Raw genomic sequence first — 14972 nt, forward strand, 5'->3', positions numbered from 1 at the left:
TTTAAAAAACTTTGCTTGAAATACAGGAAATATGCTTTAAACTATAAATAGAAAAGACATTTTTGAGGTGAATGCAGACATTTGAAATACACAAGCCTTTTTGAAATACACAAGCCTTGCTGAGAAAGACTGAGTGTAGTACAGAAATGCTATCAGCATCCTGTCCTCAGGGCCATCAGCAATAATTCTCTTCCCAATTAGCATATAAAATTATCAGGTTCGACATGAATCATATTCATTGGTTGGGCTGGGCTGTAAAGAGAAGACTGAACAAAAGTGATGAAAGCGGCCGGCCTGTGTAATTAAAGAGTGAGAGACTAATTATACTGAGAGCTTTCATTAAAGGTGTAGGATTTAATTGCTTCCCTTTTCCTGATGGGCATTTGAGGTGCTCTTGCAGAAGATTTGGGACCTGTTTTACTCAACAGTAGCTTGGGTGACAAACTAGGTACAATTCTTCGTTACTGTGAATTTTAGATTTCATGCTCTTTATTCTTTTCACTCCTCCATTTCTTTACTAGTGAAACTTTCTTCCCTTCTCTCTCCCTCCTCTCCTCAACCTGTTTTTCTACTTTCCTTTTTAGGCAACTGGAGGATGTTGCAAAAATGACAAAGGAAAATGCTTCTGTGTTGTAACTTGTTCCGTCAGTTGCTGTTCTCAGGTTTACCTCCCTGGGTTGGGCTTCTGAAGACAATTGTTTTGTGCTACTAAGTAGAAAGCACTAAGAGGAAAGGTAGCTTAAGAAAAAGTGATACTTTCAAGTTAACTATTGACCAGATTCAAACAAGCTCAAGGGCATTGAAGTGAGCGTAACTTGCTGGGCTGTTGAACCAGAAGGAGCTCCAGAGTGAGGAACAGGCATGGGGATACTTTATTCGGAGGTATGTGACCATTTTCTGCAGATACTGACGCTGTTGAAGGTATGGATATTCACTGGGCTTGGTCTGCTCCCTTTGCAGCGCCCATACACAGGCGTATAGGAATCTGGAAGTTTTTTCCCTTTGGAAATGTTTTCATTTGTCTATTACAAGCCGTCAGTAGTATTGTTTGTAGAGGCAAAGAAAATGCAATAACCAGCATAATTATTGCGGTTTCACAATGCATGTGTTTAATATTTTCTGTTGTTCTGTGTTGAGATCAGAGTGATTATGTACATAGTGCGAGCAAAAAAAACCTCTGAAAAGCAGACAACTCCTTTGCTTACACTGAATATAGATAATAAAGCTAATGCCTAAGAGAACCTTCCACTTCCTCTATATCGTTTTAGGAAGGTAAATTTTTTAAATTTTATCTTCACGTGTTTGTCCCCAAACTATGGTTTATTTAACATTTGCCTGTACTTTTGCATAAATTCTACCTAAACATATTCTGTGGTAAATTTCCTGTTTGTATGTGTGGGAACAAATGAGGATTTTGGTCCTTGGTGACTGTGAAAAGTGTGTTGCACTGTTATTTCTTCTTCTGAAGGTAGCATTACATAGCTGTTGCTTTTAAAGGTTACATTTCTATGCTGAAAGCCACTCTTATTTTTAAAAAGCTATTCATGGAATTCACAGAATGACTGGGTTGGAAGAGACCTTCAAGATCATCAAGTCCAACCCATGCCCTAACATCTCCACTAGACCATGGCACCAAGTGCCACACCCAGTCTTTTCTTAAACACATCCAGGGATGGTGACTCCACCACCGCCCTGGGCAGACCACTCCAGTACTTTATCACTCTTTCCGTGAAAAACTTCTGGCTCATGTTCAGTTGGCTGTACCAGCACCCCCAGGTCCCCTTCTACCTGGGCACTGTCCAGCCACACCGTCCCCAGCCTGTAACATTTACAGGGGGGTTTTTGTGGCCAAAATGCAGAACTCAGCACTTGGACTCATTAAACCTCATCCCAGTGGACTCTGCCCATCCATCCAACCATTCCAGGTCTCTCTGCAGAGCCCTCCTACCTTCCAACAGATCAACACATGCTCACAACTTAGTGTCATCTGCAAATTTACTAATGAAAATCTTAATATCCTCATCCATGTCATCAATGAAAAGACTGACCAGAACTGGCCCAGCACAGACCCCTCAGGGACACCACTGGTGACTGGTCACCAGCTGGATGCACTCTCTGGGCCTGACCATCCAGCCACTTCTTAACCCAGCACAGAGTGCTCCTGTCTGAGCCATGGGCTGACAGCTTTTCCAGGGAATGCTCTGGGAGGCAGTGTAAAAGGCCTTGCTGAAGTCCAAGTAAACAACAACCACAGCCTTTCCTGCATCCACCAGGCAGGTCACTTGGTCATAAAAGGAGATCAGGTTGGTAAAACACAACCTTCCCCTCCTAAACCTGTGCTGGCTGGGTCTGATACTCTGGCCATCCTCTTAGCGCTGTGTGATGCCACTTAGTATGAACTATTCCATGACCTTTCCAGGTACTGAGGTCAGGTTAACTGGTCTATAGTTACCAGGATCCTCTTTCCCACCCTTTTCATGAATGGGTGTCACATTGGCCAGCTTCCAGTCATCTGGAACCTCGCCAGTGTCCCAGGACTGCTGGTAAATGATGGAGAGTGGCTTCACAAGCTCATCTGCCAGCTCCTGGGAGGGATCCCATCTGGGCCCATAGATTTACGAACATCTAAGCTGCTCAGCAGTTCTCTGACTGCCTCCTCCTGGATAACAGGGGGACCATTCTGCTCCCTGACACCATCTACTAGCCCAGGAGGACACCTGTCCTGAGGACAAGCCATCTTCCTACTGAAGACTGAGGCAAAGAAGGTGTTAAGCACTTCTGCCTTCTCCTCACCTGTAGTTACTAATTTTCCTCCCTCATCAGTAAGGAACAACGGCTGGTCCTATCCTTCATTTTACCATTAACATATTTGTAAAAACATTTCTTATTATCTTTTACAGAAGTCACCATTTTTAGTTCAAACAGAGCTTTGACCTCCCTAACTTTTTTCCTATGTGTTCTAGAAACTCCCTTAAATACTTCTTGAGAGACCTGACTTTCCTTCCAAAGATGATACATCCTCTTTTTATTCCTAAGTTTCTCCAAAACCTCCTTGCCCAGCCAGGCATCAACTCTCCTTTTGGCTCACAGGGACAGTTTGTTCCTGTGCCCTCAAGATCTCTGTTTTGAAGCATGCCCACCTTTCCTGAACTCCTTTGATTTAAGGGCTGCTTCCCAAAGAACTCTGTGAGTAAGTCTCCTGAATAGGCCAAAGTCTGCCCTCCAGAAGTGCAGTGTAAAAGTCCTGTTGATATTTTTCATGATTTCACCAAATATTGAGAGCTCTATAATTTCATGATCACTCTGCCCCAAGCGACCTCCAACCACCACATCTCCCACCAGCCCATCTCTATTTGCAAACAACAGGTCTAACACAGTCCTTCCCCTGATGGGCTCACCCACCAGCTACATCAAAAAATTGTCATCCATACACTCTAAAAACTTCCTGGACTGACTTTTTTGGCTGTATTAAGTTCCCAGTAGATGTCTGGCAAGTTGAAATCTCCTACAAGAACAAGGGCTGATGATCCTGAAACATTCTCCAGCTGCTTATAGAAGTTGTCCACCTCTTCTGCCCGGTTGGGTGGACGATAACAGACTCCCAGTAGGATGTCAGCCTTGTTGGCCTTGCCCTTAATTTTTACCCACAGGCATTCAACTTCATCACCATTAGTTTCAACATCCATGGCATCAAAAGCCTCCCTAATATAAAGGGCCACCCCCCCACCTCTGCTCCCTTTCCTGTCTCTTCTGAAGAGCTTGTAGCCATCCAGTGCAGTGCTCCAGTTGTGTGAGTCGTCCCACCACGTTTCTGTGACAGCAACGACATCACAGCTCTGCTATTGCACCATGGATTCCAGCTCTTCTTGTTCATTACCCACGCTGTGTGCATTGGTTTACATGCACCTCAGCTGGGCTACTGATTTCACCCCTAACTCAGGCTTACCACCCTTGGGCCTGCTTCCAGACAGCCCAACTACACCCCCTTCCCCCTTCAAACCTAGTTTAAAGCCCTCTCAACAAGGTTCTGCCAGTTCATGAGCTAAAAACCTTTTGGCCTTCACTGAGAGATGAATCCCATCTGGTTCCAGCAGGGCAGATGCCGTGAAAGTAGCCCCAAGATTAAAAAAATCCAAAATTTTGCCAATGACACCAACCCTTGAGCCACTTGTTAAAGATGTGAGTTCTCCTATTCCTTTCACCGTTTATCTCAGCCACCAAGGGAACTGAGGAAAACACTGCCTGTGCCCCTGTCCTATCAACCACTTGACTGAGTGCCCTGAAGTCCCTTTTAATTGCCCTGACACTTCTCTTTTCAATCTCATCACTGCCAGCCTGCAGTATAAGCAGTGGGTAATAATCAGAGGGCTGGATCAGCCCATGGAGTCTCTCAGTGATGTCCCTTACCTTGGCCCCAGGGAGGCAGCAGAGCTCCCTGTGGGACGGGTCCTGTCCACATGTGGGGCCCCCTGTACCCCTCAGAAGGGAGTCACCCACTATGCTACCCTCCCTTTCTTTTTGATGTGAGAGGTGGTGATCTCTCTGACAGATGAACCATAATGGGGAGGCTCACTGGGCAGATAATTGTCTTCTAAATCCTCTAGCTGACTCTCCAGATCCAAGGCCTCACACCTGTTCTGAAGTGGCACTTGGCTAGAGGGTGAGGGTCAGGAGGAATTTTTATTGTTACCTCTCCTAGCAGGGACCCATTTCCACTCCCTTCTATTCACCAGGTGTGCTTCTGTTGCCCGACAGTCGGAGGCATAGGAGTCCTCTGACTCTTGTTGGGCCTCCCTCAAAGATGGAGGGGCTGAACTCCACCAGTCTATTTCCCTTTTACTTTCCCTGATACCTCTTAGTCTTTCATCTTCCTCCCTAAGCTTGGCCACCAGTGAAAGGAAATGGTTCACCTGCTCACACCACAGGCAGGCTTCCTCCACAACACCCCCTGAAACCACTGATCAGATCAAACACTCTGGGCAGGAATGGGTCTGCACAGACAAATCATTTTTGGAGGGTTCCACTTGGCTACACGCACTTGTACTAACCGCAGTTTTTGATCATGTAAAAACCATTACCAACAGAAACTCTAACAGCAACCAGCCAACAGAAACACTGTAGACAACTCACAGCAAGTTTTACTAGCAAGGAAAAACCTACAGCCCTGCACGTTTGAACTGCCGCGCAAACTGCCACGCCACACCTCCAGAGACGCGCCATGCTCCTGTTCGCGGTGCTCCACAGAGGCCTCTTCGAAGCAGCCAGTCAGTGAGGCAGGAAAGCCCACCCCATTCTGACCCAACTCACAAATTCAAAAACTCACCTGCCCAGTGTTCTTATAAGCAGCCAGTTAATGAGGCAGGAAGGCCCACCTCGTTCGTGCCTGACTCACAAGTGCACAAACTCACCTGCTGAATGTTCTTATAAGCAGCCAGTTAGCAAGGCAGGGAGACCCGCCCCGTTCTGGCCTGAAACACAAATCAAACACCTTCTCCTCTATCACTATTACAAGGAGCTGGAATCTGTGCATTCATAAAGTGATTGGCTGAATAGACTGGAGCTTATCCTGAAAGGATTTCTTGCCTCTCTCCAGATCTATTACTCTGAGATACTGCTGCAGTGTAGACCAGTGTAGGCTAGCTTAATTATACAGGTGTTTAAAGAATTTCCACATTTTTCACGCTTATTAGTTAATATTTTCATATACATACATTTTCTCTCTTTAAACATTTTGAGATACACTTTTCTGGATAAATTATGGTTCATTTATCCAGGATAGAAAGCTAGGGAACTGAAAATAAAGAATTGTAAGTTGCCTTTTCTGAGAAGCATGTATTGGATGTTAGTGTATTCCTCAGCATTTTAAACATAATTTAGACTTTCCTTTAAATTCATAGCATGCTTTTGCTATAATTTTAATGCAAAGGAAGAGGCTACGAATTGGTTCAGAATATTTTGACATTACAAAGCATATTCTTTTTTTCTAAACAATTGCAAAAGTTGGTGTAATTTAGGCAATCCCCCAGAGTTCTAAAGGAGGAAGCAGTTATTAACTGAAATTGTTCTCCAAATTGCAAGACAGGCTTTACCTGCACCTCTTCTCTATTGGGTGGTTCATCTGGGCCTGAGTAAACTATTAGGACCTGACATAATCCACAATTGATTAAAACAATTAAACAATCAGTTCTATAATTGTCCTTCCTGATAATGAAAGTGTTACTGCTTTTCTTGCACCACTTATTTGGCGACCTGGTACTGAGTGCTCTCAGCCATGAAAATCCTGTGAGTACTTCTCACCTTTCCTGAAGACTTATATACTGAACAATTAGATTCTGGTCTGAAAGGTTTGCAGAAGAAGAAGTATAGTACAAACAGAGATTTTAAACACTCAATCATTGGCATATCTAATTTTCAAACTCTACTTTCAATTCTTCATTGTCTGCTCAGTGTTTTTTTTTCAGCTGGGTAGACTGTGCTCTAGTTCATGATTAGCCCTGACTCTATGGCTGGGAAAAGGCACCTCTGGTGAGGGTTAAAGGATTTTGGTTTTTTTCCCTCCCTTCCCCTGTACGTTTTGTGCAAAGTCACACTGTCAGGTTCATCCTGTGCACCTTGTCTGAATGCTGCCTGGTGCTGCTGAGGTGTGAATGAGAGCAGAGGTGAAGGGCTTTGCTGGCAGATACTTCAGAGAGGCCCCCTCTTCCTCTTCACCTCAGCTGGAATTGTGGGTTCTGCTCCCCCTCCCTTCAGACCTGAGCCCATGTCTGTATTGGGTGCAGTGTTTGTTGTGCCAGTGCTGGGTGTGCTCTGCTGCTTTATGGGGGTGGGCCAGGTCTGTTGTGAGTTCCCTGGGGTGGTCAGGACACTGGAATTTATAAATGATGTGGTGTGGGCAAGAATAGCCACTCTGTGTCTTGGACTGCAAACCACTCCTCCACAAGCTGAGAACTTGGTTCCCACTGCTGCTTTCTTCAGAATTTGTTGTTGTGGCAGTACTTTTCTTTTCACACATCCCTAAAGGAGACTCCATAGACATGTCTGTGCTGCAGCTGCCAGTGCATCTCTGGGGACAAGGGAAGCTGCAGGGGCTCTCCTGGCTGTGATCCACTGCCATCAGACTTCTGCTCTTGTAGTCCTGCTCCTCACCACAGCTGAGCATGAACCCAAAACATGAACTTTGGATTCTTTGGGTATGGATTGCACCTTGCATGTGAAGCTCAGGTATTCTGATTACTATCCCATAGGTTTATTTCTCTCTTGTGTATGATGGGTGGATAAAATAACATAGCAACAGTGTGAAATATGCAAATATGGCACTGCTAGAGGCAATCTTCTAACACTGTAGGAAAGGGAGTGAGATTTTCCAGTTTCTTATTCTTCAGGCTTTTCTACAGACTTAAAGGAAACATATTTTCTTGGATTTGGGATGGAACCTACTGTTTGTACCTAACACTGTTCTAACTCCATACTTGTCCTCCTGCTGATATGCCAGACAGACGCTGTCTATCTGTTTGTAAGAAATTCTATTATACTCTTATGAGCAAACTTCAGAGAATAGTCTAAAACAGTCTTAAGCACAGTTAGTCCTCCTTTAGACAGGGTTGCCAGAGTGACAACCCAAAAAGAGTGAGAGATGGAAAAGAGATTTGTGGCTGAGGCTTTACAACCACAGAAATCCTGGCACATGCTCAAGCCCCAGCCTGGGGCCAGGTATGTTTGTGTCCAAACTGTTGCTACTGGAAGCCTGTTCTGTTACTTTACTCTGTTTATGAATACAGATCTCTTTCTGATCTGCAAGCTAAATTTCTTGGTCAGATGTATCACCTCTTTTTACTGTGTTCCTTGAAATTAATTGCTCTTCCTTAACACTGACCCCTTAATTTATTTTGGAACACTGACAGTGCTGTCTCTCCCAGCTAAGCAAATCATCCTTTCTTCAGCCCCTTCATATCCCTCAGTTGTGGAGATGTTTCATGTTCCTGCCATGGTCTGCTCTCATTTTAGGACCCACATGGCAAGAATTCTATACACTATCCCAGTAAAGTGTCTTTCTGTGAGAGACACTGTATAATATAGCATTTACCTTTCTTGGACAAATAGCTGATTGACAGCTATTCATAATTTTGCTTATCTTTATACTTTCCTAATTGAATCCTTATTGCTATTGATATCATGAACTTATAGTTGTTTGTACTGCTTTCTTCCTTTACTTAAATATTCTGCTACTATATTTTCTTTTCCAGCCATGGAGTCATGTTTACCAGTTTGGAAGGTATATTACAAGTTTGGGCTGTGAGACTTTTAACCTTTCTTTGACTAAAAGGTATTTTCATGAATACAAACCAGCAGAGATGGCCTCAAAAAAGATCCCATACAAATGGGGAAAAAGTTTGTGTTGCTTTGTTGCTTTTTCTTCAAACACGAATAGAACATGCTAATGCAGAGAGAATAATTTCTACAAACAACCCTCACTCCAGGGGAATAATAATGATTCAAAAGATACTTTCAATACTTCAGTTACCCAGGTATTAGTTATTGGAATGGATGAGAACTGCTTCCTTACATTCTCTGTGCCCTGGGTGTTCTCTGAGAAGACCTGGTTTCAGTAGGTAAAAGATGCTGTGTAACTTGTGTGTGCTGGTCTCTGTGCATGACTTCAGCCCAAAAAAATGTGGACTTTTAGGGAGTGGTCTGTGCCATCATTGTTCATGGCTCTAGAACTGTGTTCAGCAGTAGTGTAAAGTTCAGAAAAAGATCCCACGGATCAATGACAGTATCAGCGAGAAATGCCTTGGGTTTAACTTTTACCTAGCAGGTGAAAGTCTTGGAGGCAGCACAGAAAGAAAAGCAGAAAAGCAGATCCTTGAGCTGCTGAATGAGCAAAACCATCCTAGAAAGGAGTAAATTTATATGGTAAATGACTGAGATTTGAACAGACGTTCAAGCAAGTCCAAATCTCCTGCATCTTTAAATACCTAAAAACGAGAGTAGTAGGGAAATCAGAAGTGCAAACAGACTCCACAGGATCTTCTCTTTCCTGGACATGAAGATACAGCACTAGACACCAACACAACAGAGAGCAAGGCTCTAGATAAAACTGATCTTTTAGATGTCACTTCTGTGCAAATCACACCAAATGGAGTTTAAAAGAGATTTTTTTCCTCAAAATCATTAAAACAGTTCTGGTTCTGGTGAAACTCAAACTACTGAACGGTATATGTAGGCTTCTATACAAATACAGACAGATGTGCAAATTTAAAATATGGCATGAGTTCTTTGTAGATTTTCATCTGACATAATAGAAACATAACAAGAAGTGGTGCAAGGTCTGGTGAGCATGTAAATTCTTTCTTTAGAAACAAATCACTTCTCTTAGCAGCTGTCCAGAAAACTAAGCACTAATTATGCTGGAGATAAACCTGTGTTGTAGATCAAAGTTTGGCTGAAAAAGTGTAAACAAGATGAATATTTTTAAGGCAGGAAGGTGTGGGAGTAGAGGGGAGGACAGAGGGGAGGAATGAACTGAGGAGTGAGGAAAGAGCTCAGAATTCAGGACTAGACCTTTTTCATGTAGAGTATCTAGGATTTGAAAAATAAAAAGGAGAATGGAGAGGAAAACTACAGGTAATATTTTAAAAAAAATTTCTATTTTGGAAAATGTTGGGTAAAATCCTCAGTGTCAAAGAAAAGAAAGACTTATTCTGTTTTTGACTGGAGAACTCAAATGCTACCAGTCTGTCCCACCTCTAAATGTTAGTTTCTGCCTGTATTAGGTTGTAAGGAACTTGTAGCACTCCTGCCCTTCTCTGCTTCTCCTTAGTCTGACTTCTTGTTACTGGAGAGGGAAGGAATTGCAGTTCAGGTCAAGGATGTGTAGAAATACTGAGCGAAAAGCTGACCAGCAAGCTGTTCTCAAAAGCCAAGCAATGACCTGTGGGCACACGTGTGTGTTTTTTAGGTGCTTCAAGGTCTAGGAAAGAAACATTGGTGGGGGCTTGATATTTCAGCTTTCACCCGAAGTGTGGTTCTCTTGTGGAAATGATGAGTCAGAAGTGGCTCCTTCTGTTCAGCATTGCTCATCCAAAGGGAAAGCCTGATGTAAACTGGGGCACATGGGCTTGTCCCTGCTTGCTGCTTAATACAGTGACCAACTCCCGTGACAATGGAAGTTGGTTCTGTTTTTTTTTTTTTTTTTTTCCCCCTAATGGCTGCAAATCATCAGGATTTATTTCCTGGATTATAGAAACAGCACCCAAAACGAGCAGAAAATCCATTCCACTGTGCAAAGGCTGTGTCTTTGGGGCTGAGAGCTGTGTAGCAGCTGCAGGAGTGTCTCCTACCACCATCTTCTGGAAGGCACCAAGAACTACAGCCTCTGTCAAGTGTTAGAGGGTGTGTGAGTAGCAAGCCAGGATGGGAAGTACGGATGTCTTAGTGAAACATGTGCTGATCAGTATTATCTTGTCCCTTCAGCCCATCTGTCAGGCAGCTTATAGCAACGATTTCAATAAAGTTCATCTCCTTTTGGAACGCAACAGCAACTACCTGAATGTGCAGGACAGCTTCAGTGGAGACACTCCCTTAATTTGTGCATGTAGACAAGGAAACAACAGGATAGTTAACTATCTTCTTAGAAAACATGCTGATGTCAACCTCAGAAATAAGGTAAGTGGCACTGACTCTTCCTTTGTGGGACTGTTCTTTCAGATTCTTGCAGTGCCAGTGGGGACACTGGCAAGCACAGACAAATCTCAAGTTTGTTTCCTACTGAGGATACGTGGGGAAACAGGTAGAACAAAAAGGCTTCTCTGCTTATTTTGGGGCCCTGTATCCAGGTCCATTTTGACAACCTGTAGCAAGTTAACACTGCTGCACAAAACTTTACAGATCTGCCCTTTATTTGCTTTGGTATATTCAGTATCCAAAGATTTTTTTAAAACTCTGTTCTCAATAGGAGTCTGTGGTGGCAATTGCTACTTTCCTGTTTTTCTCTGATGTCTCTAAAGAGATGTCCTGAGGTCCCACATGTCCTTGTTTCAGTAGCCATCACGTCTGTAAGAAAGGGGGGCTCTGGTGATCCCTCCTGCTGATTTACAGTGCTGTATGGCAGCAAGAGCCACATGAGATACCCAGTCTCTCCTTTGAATTTCTGCAGCCAGGTCCATGTTTGCCAACATACTCATGGAATGATTTTGGATCCCATGTCCTACTTGCATGTGTAGCCTGATTTCCATGACCCTCTATGCGTCAAATGTGCTTCTGATTGAAGGAAACAAGATGCACGTGTCTACTTCTGCTTGAAAGTCACAGGAGATTTTCTCTGAGATAGTCTAAAAGAAAGCTTGTGGAATTTGGAATGGTCTACTCTTGTTAATCTCAAGCAAAGTGAGATCACTGAATCTGGCACTAATCAGAGTTACTTTGTGTTTAGAAGGACCGCACTTGCCTCCACTATGCTGTGAGAAAACGCTTTACCTTCCTTGACTATGTGCTCATCATAATCCTCATGCCAGTTATGCTTATTGGATACCTGCTCATGGTGAGTCTGCATGGAAGCAAGAAGAACCTGTATCCTTCCCTTGAGCACATTTTTCATGGCAGTGTTTCAGACCAGGACCCTCTACAGCTTTGTTAAAGCAAGGCTGAATGTGTACAACGGAAGGAGCATGGATTTTGCTGTGGCTGTAGCTGGTGAAGAACAGATTTGTATTACTGCATCAGTCTGACATTTCCATGCCTCTTTTAGGAAAAATAACGGTATTTAGCACAAATATACTTGAGCCATATGCTGATGGACTGTTTTACTGTTTTACTCTTTCCTTGCACCACACAGGTCTCAAAGACAAAGCAGAATGAACACCTGGTCAAGATGTTGCTTAGAGCTGGAGTTGATGTGAATGCAGCAGACTCTGTAAGTGGGTTTATGCAAATGCAAATGTGGCTCAATGAAGGAAATAATGCTAAAAACAGACTGCAGAACCTTCTAGCAACATAGTTGGAGTAGGAGCATCAGGGACTGAGTTGACTGATGTACCAGGAGGATTCAGTGTTTCCACTTGACATTTAGCCAATATATTTATCGTGTATACAGAAATAATTCCCCACTGATCAACTAATCCTCCCTTTCTGAACAATGCCCTCATAAGCGAATCCACACAAGCTGGGCTGAGGTACTTATGTATTAAATATCCAATTCTGGAAAGATTCTAGTGATATAAACATCTGAGTTTATCAGCATTTATAAGATTTTGAACTGGAACAGATCTGTGGGCTACAAGGCAAGACTCTGTGTCTCCTCTTGCTCTTCAGAGTGTGCTGATCTGCCATATACAGAGTTATGTATTCACTAGCCTACTTGGGTGAGACAGAAAAGGAGAAACACCAGTTTTATCAGCAATGAAATTCAAAAACACTGAAGTGCAAGAAAATACTATTGCTTAATATGTAGTTTCTGAGATCAAGCTCATGTGCTCCTCAGAAATTATTGGCTTCCTGCTAATGTATCAAACCTATTTTAGCAGTTGCATCCCAGGGAATGAATTAATTTTTTTTTCCTCACGGTAATGTATTTGTTTTACTGTGTAGTATAAAGTGACAAGAAATGGCATGTGAGTTTTGCATCCAGCTGTTAGGGGAAACAGATAAGGCTATAGGTAGTCCTAGTTATTTAAGGTCTACTAAAGAAATCATAGAAATAAAATTACTGCTTCTGTTTCCCTTCAGTCTGGCAGCACAGCCCTTCACTATGCTTGTGAAATGAAAAACCAGGCAGTCATTCCTCTACTGCTGGAAGCTCATGCAGACATTTCTGTAAAGAATCAGGTAAGAAGGTGAAGTTGATAAATGGATTTGCTTGTCATGGTGGTCAACCAGTAAGTACATTGCAGGCCTTAGCTGGTGCACAGCAGTTTAAAGAAAAGGGTGCACAGCTTCCTGGCAGCCAATTTGTTTCCTCTTTGGTGTGAAACATTCGCTCCATTGCCTTTGTTGACAAGAGCAACTTTAGGGTATGAATCCTTCACTGCTGGATTTGTACCAGTAAACTCTGCCTGCATGTCCCCTGGCTTAGCACATCTCTTAGTTATCTTTACGTTCCCTCTTCTTAGCTCACAGCTACTCTGTAGTTGCTCCTAAGACATAGGCTACAGGGCAGGGATAAAAATCTTCCTAGGTGGATTTTGTGCTGTTGAGCACCCTTCTTCTGAGAGGACAAGTCAGGCTGCTTCAGTCACCAGAACAGCTCAAGTGTTGCCCAAATCAGTATTGACCTGGGAGTATCCACACTACTGAGCTGAGGTGAGCAGTACATTGCCTATGTTGCCCTTGAAATCAAATCTTAGCTGAGCTCCCTACATTTGGATATTACTGCCAGGAAACAGTGGAAAGGCTTTTCCTTCTCTGTTCCTTTCTTCAGCCAGAGCAGTATTAGGCTCAGCACATCCTGGAATCTTTATTTTAGAGAAGTGACAGGGGACCTTACACAAGTGGCAAAGTTAGGAAATCTCTTTGTACTTGACTCATATCTATCATATTGCGATATATTTCATGTGTTTCTTTCAGGATGGGGAGACTCCCTTAGATATAGCAAGAAGATTACAGTTCCACAACATTGAAAGCATGATGAGAAAAGATTCTTAGCCATCAAGGACTCTCAAACATGCAGAAAATTACCTCATCTGACACCTTTCACAACAGCAGAAATCCTGCAGAGGATGAGGGCTGATACTCAGAAAAGACTCAGTCCACACCCACCCATTCCTTGCTGCAGACTTGGACAATTTTGTGTGAGATTTGTCACTACCCCAAGGCCATGAGTGGGCTGAAAGAAGTTCATTTTATTTTACTAAGCCATGAATTACTACAATAGTGTTCAAAATATTGCCCTTTCCATCTGCTTCATCAGTTTTATTACTTGACTTCTGCAGACTGTGGATTTTGAAGGCTAGCTATAAAATATCTGGAAGCCTAAACATTGCATCTGATGGTTGGCAGCCAATTCAAAAATAAAATATCCTTTACAGTGTGTGTTCCTTGTTCCATAGGGGAACTAAACAATATGCTACAGCAGTTATAAAAGGTCTGGTACCCTTCTTTTTACTATTTCTCTTCCTACAATAGGAAGGGCTAGCAAAACAAATGTCTCAGTTGTGCCCTTCCTCCTTCCATCCTTCCTACAATTTTCACACACCTTAATTCTTACCACGTTGCTACAAGGCTAGGACTATCTTCTTTTTTTTCATCTAAGAAAAAGCAAAAAAGAGATTCAATGCCTTGCTGGAGACCATAAAGAAAGTCAATTCCCAGATCACTTTTATACATTAAGAAACAGTAAAGAAAATATGTTTGGCTCAGTAGAGAAGCAGGTCTCTTGACTACCTTTCCAATGTAAATAGTGTACTAAAGAAAAAAAGAGTCAATAAATGAAATGCTGTTGATGGAAACCAGATGTATCATTCCCATGGGACTAGACAGGATAGCATGCTGTACAGACTGGTGCATGCAGCAGGGGATAATACCAATCATCATAATAATATATCCATGAGTCTTCTCTTGCATAGGTGAAGGCAGAAGAAAACCTCCAGTAAAAAGCAATGTATTAAAGTGCCCCAGTGTTTCATGATTTAATAACGCAGCAATAAAAGAGAAACTCCTTCCATATGCTGCTGTGTTCTGCCTCCTTGCTCTAATGTATCTTTATTTTTGTCGATAATTTTGGCCTTTTCCTGTAAGCTGCCAGAAGTGCAGTACAGCATTGCTAATGGGTGCTACAGTAGGTGCATGGACAAGCTTTTCCTCTGTTGCAAAGACAGACACATTTTTCATTCTAGCTATTGTATTGGATATCAACTCCAACTACAAAGGGTCTTGGCTGGACAGGATGAGCTTGAGGCTGCAGCCAGAAACAGCCCATGAAGCCAAGCTCCTTGTTGGAGCCTGTAATGATGAACATTTTGTGTGCAGTCTGGGACAGA

The 14972-nt window shown here is 42.9% G+C and overlaps 1 protein-coding gene across 1 annotated transcript; it reads left to right on the forward strand.

The window, feature by feature from the left end:
• The first annotated feature begins 861 nt into the window (after window positions 1-861).
• On the forward strand, window positions 862-13638 carry ANKRD22 (ankyrin repeat domain 22). Its single transcript, XM_033066643.1, has 6 exons — window positions 862-882; window positions 10474-10665; window positions 11432-11539; window positions 11834-11911; window positions 12724-12822; window positions 13561-13638. The coding sequence occupies exons 1-6, from the start codon at window positions 862-864 to the stop codon at window positions 13636-13638; spliced, it is 576 nt and encodes a 191-aa protein (XP_032922534.1).
• The last annotated feature ends 1334 nt before the right edge of the window (window positions 13639-14972 follow it).

The sequence above is a fragment of the Catharus ustulatus genome, chromosome 8 (assembly GCF_009819885.2).
Source record: "Catharus ustulatus isolate bCatUst1 chromosome 8, bCatUst1.pri.v2, whole genome shotgun sequence".
Lineage (NCBI taxonomy): Eukaryota > Metazoa > Chordata > Aves > Passeriformes > Turdidae > Catharus > Catharus ustulatus.